This window comes from Bos grunniens, chromosome 2 (assembly GCF_055505025.1).
Source record: "Bos grunniens cultivar Pamir isolate PY7600 chromosome 2, Bosgru_T2T1.0, whole genome shotgun sequence".
Lineage (NCBI taxonomy): Eukaryota > Metazoa > Chordata > Mammalia > Artiodactyla > Bovidae > Bos > Bos grunniens.
The window spans coordinates 90,255,012-90,282,227 of record NC_141166.1 but is presented as its reverse complement, the minus strand read 5'-3'; the positions used below and the strand labels follow the sequence as shown (position 1 = coordinate 90,282,227).

The 27,216-nt window shown below is 35.2% G+C and overlaps 1 protein-coding gene across 6 annotated transcripts in view; it reads left to right on the top strand.

Annotated features, from left to right (window-relative positions):
* Positions 1-27,216, top strand: part of MMADHC (metabolism of cobalamin associated D) — a 46,618-nt gene that overhangs the window by 5,724 nt on the left and 13,678 nt on the right. For 3 of the 6 annotated variants that reach the window (XM_086368608.1, XM_086368588.1, XM_086368598.1), the window contains 5 exons: positions 1,288-1,505; positions 3,827-3,932; positions 4,453-4,583; positions 8,859-8,945; positions 9,857-10,364. In XM_086368608.1, coding sequence (XP_086224734.1) covers positions 1,317-1,505; positions 3,827-3,932; positions 4,453-4,583; positions 8,859-8,945; positions 9,857-10,051 — 708 coding nt within the window. In that variant the 5' untranslated portion in view covers positions 1,288-1,316 and the 3' untranslated portion in view covers positions 10,052-10,364. Of the gene's footprint in view, positions 1-1,287; positions 1,506-3,826; positions 3,933-4,452; positions 4,584-8,858; positions 8,946-9,856; positions 10,365-27,216 lie in introns of those variants that run through there. The other 3 variants (XM_086368633.1, XM_086368624.1, XM_086368616.1) reach the window with 2 other exon arrangements.

The window sequence follows — 27,216 nt, the reverse complement described above, 5'->3', positions numbered from 1 at the left end:
AGAGTGTTTGGGTTGAGAATTATGTGACAGTGTCTGGGTTCAGCAGGGAAAAGTTCCATAATTGATAGGTAATGTCTGTCATAGGTATGGAAGAGAGATATGGGCGTCACATAGGGGCAGCCGTAATGACATGACCATTTTTAGTCACTTAGTTCTGGCAGAATATTTATAAATACTTTTATTGCCAACTAAAGTCTGCAGCCATCCTTTCCTTTCTCTGAACAAAATTCCTACTCTGAGTATTTCTTCATTTGATTCTCTAAGTTACTTTTTTCTGGATCTTTCTTAATTTTTCACGTTAGGATTTTTTTTAATTTTATAGGAATAAAGTAATGTGTATTCTGTAAGTATTTAATCCATATTCATGCATGTGACTGGTAAACAGGGCATTATGTCACTTTGGTTGGTACAGAATTTTTTCCAGTCCATTAATGTTTTGTGCCACCAGGTAACGGCAGTTGAATGCCCCTCCCCAAGGGTTACCTGGTGGCTCAGATGGTAAAGAATCTGACTGCAGGATGGGAGGCCCGAGTTCGATCCCTGAGTCAGGAAGATACCCTAGAGAAGGAACTGGCAACCCACTGTAGTATTCTTGCCTCGAGAATCCCATGACAGGGAAGCCTAGCGGGCTACAGTCCATGGGGTCACAAAGAATCGAACACCACTGAGCAATTAACATACACAACACACCCCAAGGGTAACCACTATTAAGTCTGGTATCTTTACTTTCAAGTTGTTTTTTTTTCTGTATTTAAAGCATTACTATAAGCATGTAAAATAAATGTCACGTATACTGTTCTTGGATTTAGCTTTTTCTTTTAATGTCATTTATCCTGTGAACTTCTTTCACCATATGTAGAGATTTACTAATGACCGTTAAGAATTACATACTACGGAGGTTCCCTGATGGTCTAATGGTTAGGATTCCAGGCTTTCACTGCCATGGTCTGGGTTCAGTTCCTTTTTGGGGAACAGAGATCCCACAAGCCACACAGCGAAGCCAGAAAAAAAAGATTTACATAGTATGGATTATAATACTTTATTGAATCCGTTCCCTAATAAGGAAATTAACTATGAGTTGGCAGCTGGTTTCTTCAACTAGTGATTTGGAAATAACATGAAACCAACTAACATATTCAACCAGTAAAGCAAACTTCAAAGATCTATTGTTTAGGTAAAAAAAAAAAAAAACCTTATTGGAAGAACAACATTCTTTCACATTCTTTCAGTCTACCAGTGCACTTAGGTTGTAAGGAGAAAATGGTTCATTTTGTTGTTCCTCTTCAGGCTCTCGAACAGTTTGGCCTGATGAAACTATGGGACCATTTGGACCTCAGGATCAGAGATTCCAGCTTCCTGGGAACATAGGTTTTGACTGTCACCTCAACGGGACAGCATCACAGAAGAAAAGCCAGGTTCATAAAACTTTACCTGATGTTCTAGCAGAACCTTTATCGAGTGAAAGACATGAGTTTGTTATGGCACAATATGTGAATGAATTTCAGGTATGTTTTTAGTATCATTTATTCTGTATTCTAATTATTAAAGCTATATTTCTGATAACTATAAGCATATTATTTTCATTGAAAAAGTTAAAAAAAAATCTGTTTAAGTCCATTATATACAGAAAAAGCGTGTCTAGTTTTTAAAACCTTGGTATTGTCCTATACCTAGTTTTGCTATATAATTTTTCACATTGCAGTCTCTTAGGTAATTAATTCTTCAAAATATCTTTTTTAATAAATATTTATTGTAAACATAAATAACTTAATTTCTGTAACTGGAAATTTAGATTTTCTTTTTTTCATTTTTACAAACAGTAATTATAATCTATATATGGACCAAATTCCAACTAGCTTTATATTCCTCTAACCATTTAGAAACTTAAAAAAATTTTGAGATCTCTAAAATTCTTCAGATATAGTAAACTAAAAAGTAGAATTTTTAAATAGGTTTTGTAAAAACAGTTCCTGAGAGGTTTTTTATGAGTTTTTTAGAACCTGTTTTTAAAACTAGTATTGCATCCTTGTTCACTCAAATGGGAAGTTACATGCATTTCAGAGTTTGTCAAAACCCCTGATCATTACCATTTTTCATATTTCTGTGTAGTTTCAGGTGAAGATTTTGATCAAAACGATATTATTAAAAGTGATAACCCCTCACAGTTATGGGTTATATCAGTAACCTAATACTGGAACACAGTTGACCTCCCCTTTTTCTCTCAGATAATTCCTTCTCAGTCTTCTTGGCTCCTCTGTCCAATATATGATATTTCCCAAATGTTTGTTCTTCATTTTTCCTTTGACTTGCTCCCTGGTCACTTAAGTCCTCAGCTTTCTCCATAGGCTCTGTCTTCATATTTCCTAACTTTCTGTTTCTGACATTGCTGGTTCTGTATTACTTGCCAAATATCTTTATCTGGATGTCTCAGAAGTACCAAAATTAGGACTAGTACACGTCTAGCACTGAATGAGTCCTTTTTTCTCTCAATGTCTTTATTCCCATGTTGTCAGTCATATAAGTGATTTAGTCATCCTCGCACTTCCCTAAAGTAAAGATTACAGTGACAACCTTGCCTCCTCTTTTCATCATTCCCCCATATATAGTGACAGTTACATTGCTTTCATCTCTGAAAGTAGCCCTTCAATTTGTGTCACTTTAGTTCTCACTAATACTATTAGAGTTCAGCACCTCCTTATCTTACCTCTGTTTTTAGATGCATTATAGTAGCATGGACTGTGGAGATAGGATAAGTCTGTATACAGAGATTAACTCATATTTATTGATAATTAGTTTTGTGACCTTGAGAAAGTTATTTCACCTTTCTGAGACTGTTTCTTTATATGTAAAATAAGGATAATTTATTAATACTATTTAATTTAAAATCAAAATCAAAATTTTGTAATGTGGCATAAATGGATTTCCATAGTTTTGATCCTTTTCTCACCTTACCTCCCACGATTTCCTATTCCTTCTACATTGTAATCACAGCATACTTTTCATTTTTTGAAAATTATACCGTTCTCTTTGACCATTGCATGCCTTTGCACTATTATTTCTTGCTAGACTATTTTTTTTCCTTTGGGATTCTTAATCTGTATTCTGTCCATTCTTTTATATGTCAGACACATATTTTAACATGTAACTCAAGTGTGATTTCAACCTCTCCTGATTTCTCCCAACAAAGCAAGTTTCTTCCCCATTTATACTTCCAGAAGACTTCCTTCACAACTGTGTAGCACTTTTCATATTGGATTGCATTTATTTGTTCATGCTGTTTTTCTTCTACTAACCCTTATATACCTGAGAGTGAAGACTGGATTTTTACCATTGTAGTGTCTGCTCCTGTTGTAATGGCTGATGTATAATAGGCACCCATTAAATTTCAGTTGAATAAGAGCCTCTAGGCTTTTCCTGTTGGAGAGATTATATATTTAATCATGTTGTTTTGTAATAGTGTGTACTTATGCCCATTTTACAGAACAAAAGAAAGGATAATCAGATATAACAAAATATCAGAAGAGGTAACATTATAAGATACAATCATGGCATTTTTAACTTTTTTAACCGACTCCTATTAAGTCTAGGATATCAGAAGGTATATATTCCTTTTTTTTTTAACTCAACATTTTAAAAAAATTCTCAAATTACATTCATCATAGAGAAAAGTTTGAATATGTAAGAATACACTGATTATTACCTGATCACCAGCTAGGTTAAGACTATTCAAAAAGCTTTCTATGTTATTACAAACAGGTTTATAACGGGCAGGATATTTTATTTGAACTCCAGATTTTGTTTATCTATATTTCTTACTCCCCTAAAGGGTAATGATGCACCTGTTGAACAAGAAATTAACAGTGCAGAAACTTACTTTGAAAGTGCCAAAGTAGAATGTGCAATCCAAACATGTCCAGAGTTGCTGCGAAGAGGTGTGTTGTGCTTTATTCATTTTTACACTAGTGTGTGTCAGATTATGTCACTAATTTAAATGTTGAAAAATGTACTCCTTAACATGTCTCACTGGAAATGATGATTGCCTGGCCAAGGAAAAGACTAGCAGATGTCCCCTGACATCTGACCTCATGCTGCCATTAGACAGGATTAGTCGAATTTTCACTAACTTTTTCCCTAAAGTCATCCTACTCCCAGGTGATTACTGAGGAAAATCTTAATAATAAACTTTTTTTTTAATTCCAAGATTAACAACATGTAACCCAACTTACTCTTTGGAATTGTTGGCAGTATATTTTTGGTTCATCCAAAAAGAACAGAAGTAAACCAAAACTAAATTTAGTTCATCCTTTTAAAAAACAATATGCATTTATAAACCTAACTTGGTACCATAATGATTTGACTTAATCATCATTTCTCTAAAGTGTTTTATGCACTGTTTCTTTTTTCAAAAAAAAAACAAATAATTTTTTCCTGGAATTTTATTCTTATTTATAGATTTTGAATCACTGTTTCCAGAAGTAGCCACCAACAAACTAATGATTCTGACCGTAACACAGAAAACTAAGAATGATATGACTGTTTGGAGTGAGGAGGTAGAAAATGAAAGAGAAGTGCTCTTAGAAAAGGTAATTCTTTCAACTGCTGACTGTTTAGTTTTATAATCTTATTTAAACAACAGTAAACACTGTTTTAAAATGACGGCTGTCTTTTCTTACTATTATTAGTTCTCTCCTAATGTATGTCAGTATTTAAAAAATGTACATGTTTTCTGAAAATAAAAATGCCAGGGTTTTTTATGTTTGTTTGTTTTAGTATCTGAAAAATTTATATTCTGTCCAGTACTTCCTCAGTTGTTTTTTTTTTTTTTAATTTATGTCTATCTTAGGAAGTTTGGAAATGCAGTAAACAACAAAAATGTAAAATTAACTCTTCATACCCATCCCTGTCTCCTCTCTTATCCTGTTCTCTCCCTCCATGTCTCTTTCTGTCTCTTAAGCATGTCAAGTAAAAAGTGAAAATTACCTAATTCTTCTTCATAGTGTAAACAGTGTACAGTACAATAATAATATAATAGTTGTACATACCCACATTTTTCCCATCCTTTGCTTTTAACTAGAAAATATGTTTTGACACCTTTCCTTCACATTTCACATAGATTATATTTCATTCTTTGTAAAATCTGTATAATATTAGGTTACATGGGCAAACCATAAATTTTTTAAATTATTAAAAAAATTTTTAGCCTTTTGTAAGTTGAAAATCAAACTTTTGCTTTTATAGGCAGTGAATATATTTGTACATTTATTTTTATGCCCATATTTACATATTCCTAAATAGGGAATTGCTAAATCAAGGGATATATTTAAGTTATAATATATACTGTCAATTTGTCCACCAAAAAGATCATCCTAGTATATAGGCTGTTACTCTTACCCTGGATATTAGCATTATTTTTCATTTTTATCAACCTGAGAAATAAGTGGTAACTTAAAATCTCATATTTAGAAATTATATGAGTTTGATTCCTTTGTATGTATGACAAGTTAAGATTAGCTTACTTAACTACAGTTGAAAAAATTCTCTTTACTAATTTACATGCAGAATAATATTGGGAGTTTTTTAATGTTTTCTTTAGTGTTGGATGTATGGTTCTCACAACTTATAAAAATATTGTTTACATACTTAACAAAGTATTTTATGATAATGACTTCACACTTAAATGTCCCAAATATAGCTTTGCTAATAAATTCCAGGTAGTAATTAAGTCAGGAGCAAATTACATGCTTAACAAAGAAGTTATAGAGAGGCATAAGACATTGTCTCTGATTTTTAGAAGATCTGAATTTGATGAGTTGAAATTTAAATATCCAATAACTCAGTAAACATTTTCTGCTTATATATTAAGACCAGGAGTAGTTTATCATCACTATCATTTAGATACTGGAGAGTTTGCTCTCACATGTACATTGCATTGTAAGTCCTACTTTTTGATTCGTCTAAGATTCTGAGCCTCACTTGATACTGACCCCAGTATAGATATAACTCAGTTTTCTATAACCAATTTTCAGGTTTTTGAAATGGCACTATACTTTTTCATGTGATTTTTAATTTTATAGTGACTAAAGCTATTTTATTTTTTATGGAAAAGAAAACATCTCTTTCTATTTTAGATATGTTAGTGATTATTTTAGGATCACACATGACTTTACTGTCCAAGTAGATATTTTATCTTTTGTGGTTTAAATCTATCCTAGTTTTTTCCAGCAGATGTCAGTGTTTCCTACTGATGAGCAGAATAAGATAAACGTTTAAACTGGTTCTTTCTGTGGTCATTTGGCATTCTTAATCTTTGCAAACATTTAAATACATTGTTTTGTTCACCTTGTAGTTTTTGTATATGTCTTATTACATTGATACATAATTTTAATGACTTTTCTAGACCATATTCAGTTTTCCTGCTTTTTAAGAATTGTGAGGATTAATGAAATACAGCAGTAAGTGCAAATATTACATAGATAACCTAAAGAATACAGTATTTTTAAATTTTTTCATTAGTTTACAAGAGTTTAGGCATATCTTGGAGATATTGCTGGTTCGGCTCCATCACAATAAAGCTAATATGGCAATAAAGTGAGTTACATGGATATTTTGGTTTCCCAGTGTATATAAAAGTTATGTTTATGTTATACTGTAGTCTATTAAATGTGTAATAGCATTATGTCTTAAAAAATGCATACCATAATTTTAAAATACTTTGTTGCTAAAAAATGCTGACCATCATCTTAGCCTTCCATGAGTCATAGTAGTAAAACATCAGTAAAGGTCAGTGACCTTTAGCAGATCATCATAAATATAATAATAGAGAAAAAGTTTGGAATACTGAGAGAATTACAAAAATGTGGCACAGAGACATGAAGTGAGCAAATGTTACTGGAAAAATGTCACCAATAGACTTGCTGGACACAGGGTTGCCACAGGCCTTCAACTTGTAAAACCACGTTATCTGCGAAGTACAGTGAAGTCCAAAAAATGAGATACGCCTGTTTCTAGAGAACATAGGTTAGTTTAGGTTGTGTATCTATAGGAGGGATCAATAAACTTTTTCTAGGGAGCCAGATGGTAGCTTTTTAAGCTTTTTAGGTCATAGGTTCTCAACTACTCAGTTTTACCCTTGTATTGTTAAAGAAACCATATGAGGTGAAGTGAAGTCACTCAGTCGTGTCCAACTCTTTGCGACCTCATGGTCTGTAGCCCACCAGGCTCCTCCATCCATGGAATTTTCTAGGCAAGAGTACTGGAGTGGGTTGCCATTTCCTTCTCCAGGGGATCTTCCTGACCCAGGGATCGAACCTGGGTCTCCTGCATTGCGGGCAGACGCTTTACCGTCTGAGCCACCAGGGAATCCCTAAGAAACCATAGACAATATATAAATGAATAGGCATGGCTTCATTTCAGCAAAACTGTATTTATACAAACAGGCAGCCACTCAGTTTGATGGCCCTCTGACTATTACTTCCTCATCCCTTATTTAGAGTGTGGCCCATGTGCCTAACTTTAGCTTGGACTTTCAACCAGCTGAATGCCAGAGATGCTCAGTGAGGTCTCATCACTCGGGGTGGGCCTGAAAATCATGTTCCCCAGCACTGTATGACCCCTGATAACACTATTCAGCTGCAGCCTTGCAGCTGGCACTCTGCTAGACCTCAAGGAATCTCACCCTGTGTCTGCACAGCTCAGCATGAGGCCACTGAACCAGGAAAGACTGTTCTACAGCCTGCTTTGAAACCCTGTTGTGCATCAGCCTCTTCTCCAGCACCCTACCCCACAAAGTCAGATGATTCAGCAGTCCAGACCTGTTGCTTCCTCTGCCTCAGCTCAGTGACACTGTCACTTTGCTTGGGCTCCACTTCTTTGTCCTGCAACAGGAAAGTGTCCCCAGACAGAAGGCTAGAGTGTATATGGGGATCACCTTACTTGTTTCCCTTCTCTTGAAGACTACAGTTTTGTGTCTGCCTGTTGTTCAGTGTCTGAAAACAGTTGCATCATGTATTTTAGTCATTTTTATAGTTTTCAGCAGGTGGCAAGTTTGATAACTGTTACTCTATTAAGACTGGAAGTGGAATTGTGCCCTTGTTTTTAAACACTTACAGTCTGTCCTTTTTTAACATTCTAATCTGGTTCTAATATTTGTTGTCTTTTTCACTGCTTAGAGTTCTGGTAGAGCTAGTCTTTGCATCATAGGAGTTAACATCACAGGATTTTGAATAGGTAATGCATGTACATGGTCTGTATTATTTATACACTACATAGAAAAATAGAGAAGCATGTAGTGAAAAGTAAGTATGCTGTCCAGCCCTGTACCCAATCTATCCTTTTTATCTTATTTTCATGTGCCTTGTCAGAAATATTTCATGACTATGTGACTGGATAGGTGTATTTTTGAAGGACATACAAACAAGTACCTGTTTTTAAACAACTGCCATTCAAATTAATGAATGGTTCAGATCTTTTCATTATGACTATTTTGTTTTCCCTTTCTTACCTTATTTCGAAATTTCCATAGTAATATAAAATAGCAACTGTAGTTTATAATCCTTGACAAATTTGGGAGTTAATAGCACAAAAGTGATTAGAAATAGTTCCTAAAACAAATAATTTAGAAGAAAAAATGTACAATTTAGACTTAAAAAAAATCAAAGTGTTACATTAACAGTAATCGTTTAGACTGGTGAAAATAATCTTAAGGCTATAAGTCCTAATTTATCATTAGTTTTAATTTTTTATTAATCTTGTATTCTCTATCTGAGGCAAAAGATATTTATTTTAAAAATTTACTGAAAAATAAAACAGTCTGTAGTGATGCTATCTTGAGCATAGTATTTGTGTCTTTTTCTATGCAGTTCATCAGCGGTGCTAAGGAAATTTGCTATGCCCTCCGAGCTGAAGGCTATTGGGCTGACTTTATTGACCCATCATCTGGTTTGGCAGTGAGTAATTAAATACATTTTGAAAGCCAGATTATGTAATTTGAAGTAGGAATTATTTTTCTATAATTATAGCCTAGGTAAAAATAAATCATTTAGGACTCCTTGAAAACTTCACAATTTTATGCACAGAAGTACCACGAATCAATTGAATTCACAACTTTGAGGGACCTCTGTCACTCCTGGTTAAACTTCTCCATCACTTTAAATTTTTTTATTAAAAATAATTTCAAAATTTATTTTTTCCATCCTTACTAATAGACATTATTCAAATTACATTGAATTAGTGTGCTTACTGTTAGTTAAAAATTAGCATTCAGTAGTTTCATTAAGGAAGAAAGTTATTTTTAGAATTAAGAAAATTTGGATGGTAAAGAAATATTTAAAAGTAACTTTTTGGAAATCAACATTTATAAAGCTATACTTTAAAAAAAATAATGAGCCACTATGTCACATTTTAAATTCTGTGTATGTCTTTCAGTTACAAATAGTAATAAAATTTATTTTAATCTTAAGATAGAAATATATATTGTTTCTTCTTGAGGTTAAGATTTAGTGAGTACTAGAAATGAAAAATACCCTGGGCTATAGTTTTCTTATCTTAAAAACTACAAAGGTGAACCATATGATTGCCTAAGACTTATTTCATCTCTAAAGGTCATGTGAAGTTATACGTTTGGTTCTAGATAACGTGCAGTCTGCTAGATCATTCATTTCACATTTCCATAGTACACAGGTATTGAGGGGAGAGGTTTTAGGGCAGTTAGGTGTTACATGTGACCCTTTTATTTCTTATTTGACCTTTTAAATATTTGCAGTATTTATACAGATCTGTGTTCATGTTTACATAAAAATTATTACTCCATTATCTTTCTTGTTAATAAAAATATGACATCATTTTTTATTTCTTCCAGTTTTTTGGACCATATACAAACAACACTCTTTTTGAGACAGATGAACGCTATCGACATTTAGGATTCTCTGTTGATGATCTTGGCTGCTGTAAAGTGATTCGTCACAGTCTCTGGGGTACCCATGTGGTTGTAGGGAGTATCTTCACTAATGCTACACCAGACAGCCATATTATGAAGAAATTAAGTGGAAACTAGCAGTAGGGTCAATTAATTTGATCTTATGCTTGTAACATTTGGGATGATCCACAAGCATTGTCAAAGGCTTCCTACTCCATTGTAGGTATTTATTTCAACATTATGGATTACAATATTGGCAAGGGTTTATAATTTTTAAATTTCAAATACTCATACTATCATTAAATACATGTTGAGCACATCCACATTGTACAAAATGTGATAATTAACATGTAACCAGGGTATGATCTCATATTGTTACTTCTTCCCTTAATTGGAAAAACCTCACTTTTAATTATACCTCTCCAAAAATAAATCATACATTTGGCTGTGATCATATGTGTTTTTTTTGTTTTTTTTTTTTGCAGTCTTTTTAAAATACAGTTCTTAAAGTTTTTTTCTTTTTTTAAATAAATGCAGTTGAGAATTCTGGATTCAGTGTAGATTTAACTTAAAAAAATTTTTTTTTTCTTTATTACTTGTCAAGTGTCCTGGTACCAGTCTGAGTATTACTTTGAAATGTATGTGCAGAAAAAGAATAAGAATAATACTACATGTTTACATATAAAAGAATTTGAATCTCAACTTTATATAATAGTAAAAAGTAATTCTTAACTCCTTGGCAAGACAGATAAGTGTTTTATTCTCAGACAAAACTATGACTCAGCTGCTAAGTCTATTTCTCTAATTTTAACAACATATAGAAACTGCAGTAGTTTACAGAAATGCCTCATGGCAGACAGAACTTGTTTTTACAACATTTTAAACTCAGAATTGGAGAAGGCAATGGCACCCCACTCCAGTACTCTTGCCTGGAAAATCCCATGGACGGAGGAGCCTGATAGGCTGCAGTCCATGGGGTCACTGAGGGTTGGATACAACTGAGCAACTTCACTTTCACTTTTCACTTTCATGCATTGGAGAAGGAAATGGCAACCCACTCCAGTGTTCTTGCCTGGAGAATCCCAGGGACGGGGGAGCCTGGTGGGATGCCGTCTATGGGGTCGCACAGAGTCAGACACAACTGAAGTGACTTAGTAGTAGTAGTAAACTCAGATTCATCTTTGATTTGTTTTTTGTCAATAGGAATAGAAATAAATCTCAGGAGAACAAATAACTTCTGCCAAATGAATTATTTGAAATGGATTTTTCTGTATTTTTTTTAAATTAAATGCCTGTTTTAAATGAACACATGAAGATGACCAACTTTAGTTTATAACTTTATTTAAAATTCTTTGCTTAATTAATATGTAGCCTGATAATGAGTTTTGCTTACGATTCACAGAGTAAGACCTACAATGTTCTCATTCGTTACAAAGAAGATAAAGTAGTGACTCCCATAGTGTTTTGGGGGAAAAAAAAACAAAACTTTGTTAAGTATAAATGCTCAATAAATTTTCATCTATGTAAGGAGGACTTAGATCAATACAGAACATTACTGGCACCTCAGAGGCTCATCCTGTTCCTTTTCAGGCACTTCCTCCCCTTATCCCTCGTACAAACAACCACTATCCTGATTTCGTACAGTATAAGTTGATTTTCTGTTTTGATGCTTAATATATATATGAAATCATATACACCATGTTCACTCTGGCTTCCTTCACTCAGCAATGTGAGATTCCTCCTTACTGTGCATAATTATAGATTGCCTGTTTGCATAGCATTTGCGTAGTAAATTGGGACAGTTTTGCCCCCAGGGGAAATTTGGCAATGTTGAGAGAGTTCTTGATTGTTACAGCTTGCAGTGGGTGAGTGCTATAGGCATCCGGTAGGTACAGGCCATAGATGTTACTAAATACCTACAATGCAAAGGACGTCTCCCACAAAAAGAATTATTTGGTCTACTGCCTTTCACCACTCATTTCAGTGTGCGTATTGCTTATTCAGGCATTTCTGACCTTGCACCATTCTTTAAGCCATGTTCCTTGAAATTTCACCCTCTGCTTTAACAGTTTTGAAATGCCATCACTGGTTGAAAAGCATACTTCCTATTGATGGCTGTGGCTGTGTACTGGATTATATCAGGGGTAGGGTAAAGAGTGGTGGGGCTCCTTTTCTCATCTTGATTTGTAACAGGATTTGCAAAAACAAAACTTTTAAGAAGCGGTAACTGCCAGTTAAAATTTTATATTCCTTGAAATGTTTTAAGCAGATTTAGTTTTGGGATATATAATCCAAGGGATTCTTACTAATCCTAGTAGAAAATAGTTTAACTTTTATGTACTGCAGTAAGAAAATATTGCAGGTTATCAGTTTCATCACATTCGTTTGATTAGGACCCTGTAAAGGAAGAACTGGTAAAATTTATTGTCTTAAACAGAAGTTTGCTACCTTTTAAAGTAAGACTGAGCCATTGAAATTGATTTTAGACCTATCACTGAAAATATGTTTTTGTTGTGAAATTTGCATTTTGAGAAGAATTTATAGAAGATAAATGCTGAAAGGGCTCTTTCAGATCACCTGACCCACCTCTATCCTTTTATAATAGAATGAAAAAACAGGAACATTTATCAGATTACACAAGCTAGTGTTAGGACCCAGTGCTGGAATTTGGCTGTGACTTACATACGTATAGAGAGACTCTTCATACTATCAAGAAGTCTATTAAGCGATTAAAAATATCAAAGAGTTGCGGGATTTGACTTCAGGTTAACTAATACTGCTGCCACATTTCATAGATAAACTTCTGAGTTCACTCCCTTGAACTCTGCATGCTCTGAATTTCTTTGCAAATTTACTGAAATGTATCTAAAAATTCAATTACAGATCTTACACTTTACACAGTAGTTCTCTAACTTCAGGTTTAAAACTCATTTCTTGGGCTTCTGTCACTTGAACCCTCAATATAATCCTTACATTTGAACAAAGTTCTGCTTTTAGTTCCAGACTCTATTTCCTCTTCTTAGGACTGGTTCTCTTATTCCAAAGCAGAATTTATCTACTTCAGCGCTATTGACATTTTGAACCAGATAATTGTTTGTCCTGTCCATGTGTGTTATAGGATGTTCAGCAGCATCCTTGGCCTCCATCCTCTAGATGCCAGTAGCAACCCCTGGTCATGACAAAAATTTCTCTAAAAGTGGCCAAGTTTCCCCTAAGGTCACTTTTTTTTTTTTTTTCTGAAAAAAATTTAACCAACATGTCCTTTATTTTATGTGACAGTATCCTATCCACAGTTGAGAACCACTGATTGAACATACCTACTAACTCAGCAGTCCTCAGCTTCAGCTTTACATTTGAATCAGGTGGGAGTGCGTTTAAACACACTGATGATTTGACCCCCACACTCACAGATGGTTCTGTTAGTGTGGAGAGGCTTGAGCATCATCATTTTTTAAAAGTTTCCCAGATGATTCAGATGTATAGTCAAGATTCAAACCGTAAGTCTGTTTTGAAAACTATAGAGATTGAAGAAACATTTAAGGAAGTAACAGCAGGATATGATCATGGATTTAATGCATTAAGGAGATACAGGAAACAAAAAATGAAGTCTCTAATGTTCTGCATTAAGAGTGACCTGTTTGGGTTCAAATTCATGGATTCTTCCTCTACCAAGGCTTTGCTAACTGCTCCACCCTGTCTTTCCCTTCCTTTGTTGAGCACTTGGGTTTATACCATGCCATTTTAGATTTACTACTTGTTCTTTTGTATTTTTTTGTTATCTTCTTCCCATACTTGAAAAGTAGGCATCCAGTTCCCTAATAAACATCACACTAAAAATGCAGTAATGATCTTCATTCTCATCTCATAACTACCCAGGAGATTTTAAACTTTTTTGTAAGTATTCTTTTCCCTCCTTTTTTTGTGTCAGTAGGATATATGAGAGTCGTAATTTAGTTATTCAGAAGATTCAAATTCAGGCTTTGAGCATTTGCCTTCTGATCATATTATTGGAAGCTATAATCACTTAATGTTGCTACTATAAAGCTACAGTAATTAAGACAGTGATATTGACACAAGGATGGACAAACCAATGAAGAGGAAAAAAAGTCCAAGAAATTGACCTGCGTGTTAGTGGTTACTTGATTTATGACAAAGGTGACACTGCAGTACAGTAAGAAAAGAATCATCTTTTCAATACCTATTGCTGGGTCAGTTGGATATTATATAGGAAAGAATGTATTTTTTGCTTTTACCATACACTATACAAAAATCGCTTCCAAATGAGTTGCAAATCTAAATGTGAAAGACTAGACAAAGTTTTAGGGGAAAATAGATCTTTGTCACTTTGCAGTAGGTAAGGATTTTTTTAAAAAACAGGACACAACACTGACCATACAAGGGAAGAAAACATTAGGATTAAGAACTTTTTAGTTCATCAAAAGACATCACCTTAAAGGAGAAGGCAACCAAGAGAATTAAGATATGTCTGTGTGTGTGTATATATATGTGTGTATCTTCATCAATCCAGATATATATCCAACAAGAGATTTGTTTCCAAAATATATATAAAGAACATGTAAAATCCTCAAAAAACCCAACAGAAAAAAGACAAACATCTACAAAGAAAGTAACCCAAGTGACTAATAAACATGAAAAGGTGCTCTGCTTCATTAATCCTCAGAAATGCAAATTAAATCCACAACATCACATCACTGCAGGTCCTCAGAACGGCTAAAATTAAGATACCAAATCGCAAAGATATAGTGAAATTATAACTTATTATTGATGGAAAATGTAATATAAACACTTCAGAAAACTTTTTGGTTCTAAGGCTTAACTTAGCTTATCTGCTGCTGCTAAGTCGGCTTCAGTAGTGTCCGACTCTGTGCAACCCCATAGACGGCAGCCCACCAGACTCCCCTGTCCCTGGGATTCTCCAGACAAGAACACTGGAGTGGGTTGCGATTACCTTCTGCAATGCCTGAAAGTGAAAAGTGAAAGTGAAGTCGCTCAGTTGTGTCTGACGCTTAGCAACCTACCAGGCTCTTATCTGGGACCTAGCAATTCCTCTCTGAGGTATAGATCCAACAGAAATGCATACATCTGTTCACCAAAAGACATACTCATCAAAGTCTATACCAGCGCCATATATAATGACCAGAAGTAGGACACTGCTCAAATGCCCAGTCGCACTGAAAGGGATATATCTATTGTGTACTTACAAAGTGAGATGCTATATAATAATGAAAATGAATGGCTTATGACTACTTGCAACAAAGTGATGACACTGATAAGGATGAAAGAAGCCAGACACCAAACTGTGTACTGTATAATTGCACTAATATGAAGTATAAAAGCAACACTGCTGCCAGAAGTCAGAGTGATGCCTCCCTCGTAAGGGGAAGCGTAGTGACTGAAAGGAGGACAAGGAGACTTCTGGGGTATTGGTGATGTTCTTTTTTTTTTTTTTTTTTTTGAGTACAGATTGCAAGGGTGGTTTAATTGTACAAATTCATACAGATAAGTGCACTTTTTTGTATGCATATTTTGCTTCAAAAGTTTTTTAAAAATACTACCAAATCCACTCATATAAGATACTAGTAAAACCTGTTTCAAAGATAACTGATACCATAAAAAGACCCTGAAAATTGAATCTACTTTTAAAGAAGGAATTACAATTTATAGTTAACTCAGAGAAACTCTGAAACAAAATTATGGCTTTTCTTTTTAAATAGGTATAATTTCAACTGTACATTAGTCTCTAGAATAAATGAAGAACCAAGTTTTCAAGCATTTCACTTTTAAACCTTTATATTAGACATTTTTTACTTTTTGTAACGTGGTCAATTTTGCCAAGAGCCTAAAGAATTTTCCAAGAATGTCTTAATCCTTGGATAGTTAATCATTCTCTTTTAGAGTTCCTAACATTCCGTCAACCTTGTAGATTATCTCTAATTATTAATTGATCTAACAGTTGTTTCATCGTATTTGATTATTTCATGAAATTTTTCATTTTTGTCATACTTAGAATTTTATTGTAGTGTATTTACATGAAATGCCATAGTCATTAAATTTGGTTTTTTAAAACGAAAACATACAGATAAGGTCGCGATGCTATATTCTGCTTTGATCTTATTGTCCTATATAAAAAGAGACTCTAATTGCTTCAACTTTGTTTTGTGTAAGATTATATTTAAGTTACAACTTCTTACCCATTCTAGTCTAAAGGAACAGTATTCCTGTATTTTAAGTAAACAGCAATTTAATGATACAAAAATAGGCACTGAGCTTTTTAAACACTGTTTTGTACTTACAATCTAGGCCATTCTGCTATAAATTGAATTTTCAATAGTTTTTGAATGTAAAAAGCCATGCTTATTACAAACTTCGTGAAAAAGTTCCTACCAAAGGTTGAGTTTTGTTACTGGAAGAATGCTTCAGCACAGCGCATTACTAAACACATGTTCAGTGATAGATATTGTTAAATGCTAACCAATTTAATAATGGTTCAGAACAGTAATTCAGATTTCATGGGATCAAATTGGAACTTTGTGTCCATTTTCACTGAAAAACCTTGGACAGAGGTTTTGCCCTTTTAGTTTCATATTAATTCAATCTGCTTTGCAATTTCTGTGCAATAGGGACAGTGTACCTAATGAAATATACACTGCCTACCTCCCAAATATTGCATGGTACCTATACTAAAAAGTTACTTGCTTTTTTTTTTTTTAAATCGAATTTACCTGAGTCCTCTGTTTTATTCTTCATGAATGACAACACTGCTATCAAACACTACATATTTTTAATGGTGAAACTGTAGAGGAATTTTAATAGAATTACAAACTAAATTTTTTAAACATACATACTCTTATAGAAAAAGAATACAAGCTTTGAGCACCCTGGAGAATCAGCACTTACTTGCAGGGTTAAACCTCCATGACTTGTCATCATTTTTCAATTTCAGGTTTTTACCTTTGAATGTTCATGGTGCTGTTCACTGACTGCTTATTTCTCCTATTCATTTTAAAACTGTGACTAAGTTAGATCCTTAATATGGAATCAACAATATTTTGTGGAAGAATTTTATTCTCCACAGTCATATTTAATAATAGAAGGCTTGAGATCCATTTGTAATTTGCTTACAGAGCATGTGATTCCGTTTACCCTTAGTTAAAGTTATTTTAAATAATACAAATTCCATCTCTAATGTCACACAATCTTAATTGTAAATTACTGGGTTCGGAGCAGTTCAAACTGAGTTAAATGACCAGTAGGGTCAAAAGAAAGACTTAGTTGTGGCACTGAGTAAACAAGCTGGGAAAGAGAAGGGGAAACCATATTTATTTCAGTGTAACTCGATTAAAGTAATAACGATTTATCCTGTATTAAGCCTGGGTGCATTAAAATACCTTTGCAGAGTCCAGGGGTCACTCAAGGGAGGTAAATTAACTCAACTGGGACACTGGAGTACGAATTAGTGACCTGAAAGAAGCAATTAATCTCAAATGGATGAGCACTTGGCTCTTAGATTTATTCTCCATTTATAATTCCCTTGTCACTCAGCTGGTAAAGAAATTTGCCTGCGGTGTGGGAGACCTGGGCTTGATCCCTGGGTTGGGAAGATCCCCTGGAGAAGGGAAAGGCTACCCACTCCAGTATTCTGGCCTTGAGATAGCCCATGGGATCGCAAAGAATCAGGCATGACTGAGCAACTTTCACTCACATAATTCCTTTAGAATCAAATGTAGATCAACACACAATGTATTAATACTTTTATGCAAATAAGCCCAAAACTACACTGATTCAAGACAATTATGTCTCCAAGTGGCAAAAAATCATTTTAGCATATTGGAAAAAAACTGAAAGTTGGTCAAGGAATCTACAATGGTGATACCACTAGTATTAAAATTGAGACTATAGGAAGTTTTATGGATTTTGTTTTAGAAGTTTATAGCAGTTGACACAGGTTCTGGCAAGCAAATTAGAATATGGCAATAAAGTAAAAAGACAAGATACACTCAGAACTCCTGGCCTGCTTCTCAGACTGATCCTGTTTTCCATTTTTAAATTAAAATTTGTTTTCACTGACAAGTTAAAGACTCTGTAGAATATAGCCACTTTTCTGACATTAGGATTATTATGAAGGATAACTGAAAAAGCACTGAAGTTAATACCTTTCATGTTAGATGTAAAAATCAATTACAGTCATTTCTGATAGTAGATCTCTATTGTTGGTCCTTGATGGTGTGATTCCAACCAGCAGAAGAAGCTATTGGATGTCCAGGGTTGCCTTTAGCTGTTGGCCTTTCCACTGGGCTCTTGCATTTCATAGCGCAGAGTGAGCTAATGTAATAATGAGTAACATTATTAGCTAATGTAATAATGAGTAATGTAGGTAACATAGATACCTACATGCACATACATGCAGCTGGTGGACAAAACAACTTCTAAGAGCAAAATAGCTATATATGTGAGGTATGCTTATCTAATTTAAAATGTTACATTAAAATGTATCCACAATGTGAATATCTCACATGGGTAAGAACCCTGATTTTGTCCCTGAGACTTCACCAACATTATTCAACCCTCTGCTGATAGACATTTTAAAATGATAGGCTTGCAGTGATAAAATTTGGACAATAGGTGTCGCCATCTGATTACCTAGAATTCCTCAAATTTGCGACTTCTCGTTTTGCAAAGCACTTGGGATTTCCGATATTGTAAAGAATATCTTACCTTATTAATTCTGCCAGTTTGAAATTTAAACTATTTTGTTTAGAATGAAAGATTCCTGTATGTTGTTAATGACTTCTTTTCTTGGCCTTTTTTATTTTCCTCATGCTATTACCCACATGCCGTTGTTTGGTCTGTGAAGCTAATTATATTATCTTTAAAACAGAAATTGAATCTCCGGTGCAGTTAGTCAAACTGTCAAACAGTTATAAACATCATTTTTTTCCTTTTAAGTTATGAGTTCCTATAAAAGTATCAGTGTGTCACAATGCACGTAGTGGCTAGAATCAGAAAAGAAAGCTGGGAAGGGCACCTAGCTGCTAATACATAAAGGAAGGGGCAGCAATGAGACTTGGTGTGAGGCAGTCGACTTACACTCACCAGCAAGGCAAACCAAGAAATCCTGCGGTAGTCAGGGAATGCTGAGTTTAGCCAAAAGTTCTGATATGGTCTCAGATTTCGTATTAATTTCCATTTGTTAAACAATTATTTGATGTCTCCTGTCTCTTAATAAAAGAGACTTTACCTCTGAAATATTGTTAAAGCAAAAAATTTAATAAGGGTAAACTGTTAGGCTTTGGAAATGTAGTAATGTATTATAGTTTTAGAATCATTAAAAATATATAATACTGTAAAATACAGAAAAAAAGTATGAAAAAATGAGCCTATTGAATTTTTTATGTTATTATGCAGTATTTGGAACAGAGTATCAAAATCCAAAATGTCTTTTGAATCATAAAAGAAATTTCAAAATTTATATTTTAGTTCTTTGAAAAGTAAGGTATGTGGGAATAGACACTTTCATTGAACATTAAGGTCATGGAAAGTGAGTAATAGAACCTTACATAAATAGTTTATAGCTGTACAGGGAAGAAAAGAAAAAGGCATAGAAATATTGATGTGTTTGGGATATATTGAAACCATCTATCCTACCCTTTATTTTTTTAGATGAGAAAACTCAGATCTTTAGAGTCTTAAGTGATTTGCCAAAGGTCACATTAAAACCCAGATTTCTTGAGTCTTTAGTCTTTGGAACTACTTCTGTAACTGGCAATTTCTGATAATTCGGCTAGGTAGTTTTGAAATTACTATTTTATTTTCTATGAACAAAAGAATATTCAAGTATAACAGAATTTTATGACATCAATTTGCATTACATGATTATCTATTTGTAATCTTAATTAGGAACCGGCCCCATTCTCAAAGAGTAAACTATAAGTTGCTCACAGTATTCTTGCTTTATTTGGGCTGCTGCTGCTGCTGCTGCTGCTAAGTCACGTTAGTTGTGTCTGACTCTGTGCGACCCCAGAGACAGCAGCCCACCAGGCTCCCCCATCCCTGGGATTCTCCAGACAAGAACACTGGAGTGGGTTGCCATTTCCTTCTCCAATGCATGAAAGTGAAAAGTGAAAGTGAAGTCGCTCAGTCGTGTCCGACTCTTCACAACCCCATGGACTGCAACCTACCAGGCTCCTCCGTCCATGGGATTTTCCAGGCAAGAGTGCTGGAGTGGGGTGCCATGGCCTTCTCTGTTTATTTGGGCAGTTCTGCTTAATTTATCGTATCAGAGATGCTAGGAATGGTAAGAAGTTCTGTCTGTCATTGATGCTAGAGGGAAAGACCGATATCTTTGATATAATAAAATACTATATTTGCTCAGTAATGTCTATATTTTATAACCATACATCTATGGCTATAAGCAAGTAAACTTTATTGTTGAAATTCCTTATTCAGCAGTTATAAATCTGAAAATCCTGTTTTTTCCACTGACTTTTTTTTTTGAGCATGTAAGATTTCTTCGGAGAGTAACTCATGTTATAGTGGAATGGGCAAGGGAGATAGAGAGGGCTGTTAATTTAATCTTGAACAGTAATTTCAAGCAGTCAATTATACATGAGATGTATTTATTAAAATACTTGGGTTACAGCAAGCAAGCCCTTTGCTAGTTACTTCAGTCATTATTTGTGTCACTATATAAATATGAAAATAATTGAGTAGTTTTAAAATTTTATAATTCACTGAATATTTCCCAAAAAAACCCATACCTTTTCTTTGCTTTTTACTTAATCATCCTCCCCATACATGTGCACTCTGGATTAGTAAACTGACTTTTTATTCTGTTGCCCTTTATGTCTGCTCCAATTCATAGCGCTTATGGCATGTCTAGAGTCTTCGAAGGAGACAAAATTTGAGCTGATCCAAGAGTGCAGGTAGGATTTAAAGAGTGAGAAGAGGATATTCAGGCCCCGCAAATGTTGTGTGAAGAAGAGCACATAGCACTGAGTGGACTGGTTTGCCTGTAGATTCTTTGACCTGCAAAGCAGAGAGATGAGGTTAAAAAAATAGGCTGGGGCTGGATTGAAAGGATTTTCTGTCCCAGAGTAAGGAATTTGCATTATATACTGTAGCATTAAACACAAATTTTTTTGTGTAGGAGGATAATTCTGTTAAATCAACACAAACAGATAGATCTGGTGGGATAGAGAATGAATTGTAGGAGAGACGTAACTGGCAACAGGAAGACTACTATTGTGATCAGGAAAACCTAAATAAAGATGGCGGCTTTTGAAATGGGATAAATATTCCAAAAGAAGTACCAAAAGCAGTTGGAGGCTAACTTCTCCCTTGACCTTGCTCTCACCTTGTTCCCACATGTAGCAACCCAAATAAAGACTGTAATTTTCAGCCTGGAGGATGGAGAATCAGAGTAGTAATAACCACCACCGTTTCCATGGTGCTTACTATGTGCCCAGCCTTGCCTAAGTGCTTTACACGTAATAATTCATTTAGTCTTCTTAACAACCCCATGAAATAAATATTATTTCCACTGCACAGATGGGAAACTTAGCAGTGGAAAGAGAGCTTAGATGATATATTTAGACACACAGATAATGAGTGACAGCCAGGTCTGGAACATAAGCAATCAGGCCCCACAGTCTAATGCCTGTCCTGAAGGTCTCATTAATAAGTACTAGTTTGTGGGTTCTAACTGGTCCTCCAATTTAGGTACAGTAAGCCAAAATGGTGGTGAACATCCAAATGGGAGCATCTAGCAAGTACTTGGAGGTGGGAATCTAGCATTCAGAGAACAGTCAGTATTAAAGATACAGAATTAAATGCTGTGTGTCCCTCAGTCAGCCTACTTGAATATTGAAAACACTCTATTACTGAATTTGAGATTAGAATTTAACCCACTGACTTTCCATAGTCCAGGGGAGGGGATGTGGCTGGATGTGGGATCAAGACAAAGATTTTCAGCCTCACTGGGAACAATGCTGACAGACTTCCTCACCAGAGCTTTCAGAGGCAATATTCTACTTGTCTCTTATTTTCTCATGTTTGATACTTGATGGCAATTTGATATTTGATCATGTGTCATTTTCATTTCTATTTGTTGGTGGTTCAGACGGTAAAGAATCTGCCCACAATGCAGGAGAATGGGGTTCAATACCTGGGTTGGGAAGATCCCCTGGAGAAGGGAAAGGCAACCCACTCCAGTATTCTTGCCTGGAGAATTCCATGGACAGAGGAGCCTGGAGGTACAGTACATGGGGTCGCAAAGAGTTGGACACGACTGAGCAACCAACACTTTCACTAGGAAATCAAGTGGCTTATAATATTTTCATGCTCATTTTAAAAGTTCCCACCAGGTCTGGGCTTCTGAAATTCTCAGCATTACAACATGCCATGAAATATCATTGAGTTCAGATATCCAGACACTTATTAGGAAATCAAAGTTTTATAGTATCATTGCTATTAAGTAATAGGCTTTGGAAGACACCTGAGTTAGGATTTGGATCTTAGTTCTGCCACTTAGAAGTTTTCCAACCATGGACAAGTTACTTTCTGTCTCTGATAACACCTATCTAATGGGAAGATTGTTGGTTTAGGAGAAATGATGTATTTAAGTCATTTGTTACCATTCCCTAAGGAAAAGGTCAGCAAATTTTAGCTGCTATTATTATCTAATCGCTGTGTGCAAATTTTGTGAACTTCTAAACAATAAAAATTACCCCCCAAATGAATTTCCCTAGAAGTATAAAGCCACTTCAAAAGGAGGTGTGCTTGGCAGAACACTTTAGTACTTAATCTAACCACAACTTTGGAGAAGGAAAAATAAAACCATCACAAACAATTCATAACATCCAAAGCAAATAAAAGGACTACTCCCACTAGCTGTTAATACACAGATAGTGTGTTAACTTAGGTAACCATAGAATTCACTGCTTTAGATTTAATCAGTCATTACATGCCCAGGGAAATCTGTCAGAAACTTTTTATTGGCATTTTAAATCATTTCCCTTTAGTTAAATAAGCAGTGCCTCAAAACCCGACACACAAACACCAGATCCAACAGAATTCTGTCTCAAAAATTTAAATACATACATATATACACTGTGAGGAAAAAAAAATAGAGATGTTTAAACTGTCAGTATTTATAATGATGGATGCTGTATGTTTGCAGAGCCAAGTTTTAAAAAGTTCTACCCTGGCACAAAAAGTTTCCTATGCACATATTTTTCTAAGTCATTATAAAGTTTAAACTGTGTGATAATTCTATTTATAAGTCAGTAAGGCATTAGAATTAACAATTTTTTTACATAGACATTGTTGAAATTTAGATAAGTATCTTATTTAATATTCACAAAAACAGTATGGGGTAGGTGATGGTATCTCCAATTCATGAGGAATAAATTGAAACTCAGAAAAAAAAAATTTAGAATCACAAAACTTTTAAGTAATGGACTAAGATCCCAACCTCAGGACTTGTTTATATGAAAGCCCCAATTTTTCACACTGGATTACCTTGTGAAAATAATTGGTCAAGCTTCTCACTTTTGGAAATAACTATTGAATACTTTACTGGAAGGAAGGGCTCTTGATTATGCAAAAGTGATTTAAATATTTAAAGTGATTTTGAAAAGTGATTATTTTTAGGTACTTAGAAGTCATAAATGGAAAGACTTGATGGTACAAGATTATATGGCAGGTGGTTCAGAGTATAGTCTACTGCCTTTGGAAACTAAAAGTTCAAGAAGCTTTTGAGTTCTGGTTTTAGAAAAAGAGCACTATTTTTAGACTGACTACAAAACTTAGATGAAATTAAAACTCTTAATATTGCAATCCCCATAATGATTCATGAATAAAGTGGAATATCTTTACTTATATATAATTCATATATTATTCAGTATAAGCACCTGCTCGTAAGGTTTAGTGAAGAATATTGTAAATACCTTAACAAGAATTTTTCTATTTATAAAATGATCACAGGGATTAATTAGAAAACAATATTCTAAAAGTAGTCTTAACAGGTATAAATGACCATGGTTGTCCTCAATAAAAAAGATTACAGACCTTTACTTGCATGTGCGTGCTCAGCCGCTTCAGTCATGTCAACTCTTTGTGATCCTATGGACTGAAGCTTGCCAAGCTCCTTTGTCCATGGGATTCTCCAGGAAAGAATACTGGAGCGGGTTGCCATGCCCTCCTCCGGGGGACCTTCCCGACCCACATATGCATATGCCCACACATATGCAAACATGCACAGGTTTGTTTTATTCCTGACATTATTTTATTAAAATATTTAATTAATATTCTGATGCCTAAATTACTACCATATTCTTTCTTAACTGTTACAATTCTATCTATATTTTTATGATAGCTAGTATTCAAACTAGAAATATAAAGTTTGGAAGCAGAAACTCTATTGTTCTAAATTTGATGTTCATTGCTAAATTAAGGACATTTGTTTCAGGGATTCTTAACCTTTTTTTCGTGCTATGGGTCACTTTTTAAAATAAGGTTTTTAAATGCTTCAAATACAAATACTATTAAAAATCTGTTATTTTGAAATACATTTATAAAAATGTTTTTTAACTTGTGATAGAATACATGTGCTTTTATTAATGCTTTAAATTACAAAATTTAGCCACAGGTCTAATAGATACCATAATTTTGAATTAGTGATGACTGTAAATAGTATTATGAGATATTTGCAGCAACTATAATGTGATAGGAAAAGATCTGTGTTTTGTATCTGTGACAAGAGAGCTTCTAATAATACTTAATTTGTTACCTATATTCATAATGAAAAGAAATGCCAAATTTCAGTTGAATGTTACTGAAAATAAAAATATTATTTTTCTAACTAAATTTATTCTACACATGAACCCCACATTAAGAAAGCCTGTAACTAATCTGTTTGTTTTTTTTTAAAGGTTTGTATCAGCAATTATTACTTACTGATATTTCATGCTTTGGGGGTCCTATGATAATAGAGTATTTAAAGTAGACTAAACTGCTATAGAGGTTTCCCTGGTGGATCAGTGGTAAAGAATTCACTTTCCAAGCAGAAGACCTGGGTTTGATCCCTGGGTCAGAAAGAACCCCTGGAGAAGAAAATGGCAACCCACTCCAGTATTCTTGCTGGAGAAATCCCATGGACAGGGGGCTACCATCCATGAGGTTGCAAAAGAGTCAAATGCAACTTAGCAACTAAAAAAACATTACAAACAGCTATGACAAATTGAGCTAATATGTATTTTGGAGTCTAACACAGTGGAAGTCTTATTTCTCAGTCATATAACACTAAGTCAGAGGGCCTTGATGCTGTCTAAATTCTGCTGATCAAAGGGGAAGAGTGGGGAGGGAGCCTGCCAGCTTCCTAAACAGCTTTGGCCCAGAGGTGGCACACATCCCCATTACCCACTTTTCCTTGGCAAAAATTAGTCATGTGGCCCCATCTGGGCACCATTTCCTAGTAACAGCACTGTACAGTGGAATGGGAAACTCATAATTTGGGGTGGACAATTAGCTGAATCAAGCACAATCATGTTTTTACTTAGAGCGTCTGTACACTATGCTTTGGGACAGTTTTCCTATTATTATACCATTCTTCACATTCCTGAGGGGAATCCTACTCAGTTTTGGTAGGATTGTTTCTCAACTGTTGAGCAGAGTGGGAGGAAAAGCAAATAAACCAACAAACCAACAGCTCTTGCTCTGTGAAAGGAAGCACCTAAGCTGCAAACCTTGTTGCTGTTGTTGTTTAGCCGGTCAGTTGTGTCTGACTCTTTGTGACCGCATGGAATGTAGCCCGCCAGACTCCTCTCTCCTTGGGATTTCCCAGACAAGAATACTGGATGGGTTGCCACTTCCTTCTCCAGGGGATCTTTCCAACCCAGAAATCAAACCCTTGTCTTCTGCTCTGCAGGCAGATTCTTTACTATTGAGCCACCAGGGAAGCCCTAAGCTGCAAAGCTAGGAGTCGTCTTTGAAGCGTCTTTCTCTTTCCTCCTCAAAGGTAATCTGCTAGTGACCGCTTCCTATTTCTTTTACATCCTAAATACCACTTACATCCAGGACTGCCCTGCCACCACCTCACTTAAGAGCTTCATAAATTCTGCAGCAGCCTCCTGATTGAACCTCTGCCTGCAGTTTTCTCTCTCTCTCAAGGCCATTTGGTCTTCCCTCAGTTGGTAAAGAATCCGCCTGCAATGTGGGAGACCTGTGTTAGATCCCTGGGTTGGGAAGATCCCCTGGAGAAGGGAACCCTAACCCATTCCAGTATTCTGGCCTGCAGAATTCGTTGGACTGTGTAGTCCATGGGGTCACAAAGAGTCGGAGACAACTGAGCTACTTTCATTTCACTTCAAGGCCATTTTACCAATATTCTCCAACTTTTAAGATTTCACACCACTGTGAATGAAAAAGTTGAACACACACCTCAATACATGCACACTGATTTATTTATAAGATGTCTACTTATTCTTTCACCGTTGTGGGTATCATGCAATGGCATGATGTGGAAAGATTACAACAAATATAAACAGAACTTCTAAAATGATTTTCCCCATACCATGGACTATTTGATACACAAGAATAATCACGTATCAGTCTGCATCTGTCAGGCTAAGGGACACTACAACAATTACAGGCCTAAGGGACTTAACATGACAATTTTCAACTTATTTGAAGGAGGGAGAAGCAAGAAAGTGAAGATTGGTCTGCAAGGGCAGGTAGGTGAAGAATTGGACAGAAAGTCACCACTTCAACTTGAAGCAGAAAAGCTGGAGTTCACAGAAGTCCGGGAAGCAATAGGTCTGATCACAGAAGAGGACCAGGAAATGGGAACTCCTGGGGAGGTCCCTGGAAACTCTGTGGGACCACCCCGTGACCTCTGCAGCTTTTGAGTATATTGACTTGTGCTTCACCTTGGCCTGTTAAATCACCACAGCTTCCTCTCATCAGCAACTAATGTGTAACTACTGAGAAGGCGATTAAAGGGAAATCCATTTCACAGCCTTAGGAGAGACTAGACATGTGGTGCCAGTTGACAATAACTAAGCCAACTCAGGGACTAAAACTGTAGTCTGGATTCAGAATGATTTTTCTAAAATGCACCCGATTTTGTCTTACTCAAAATCTTCCTGTTGCTTTCTTTTGCCTCCAGGTGGTGGTAGGTTTAGCCCTGCAAACTTCTATTTGCATACTTACATAGGAACATAAAGAGGTCAAATATAATTCTTATATTTACCCTTGGATGAGCAGTGGGAGAGTGTTGAAATCTC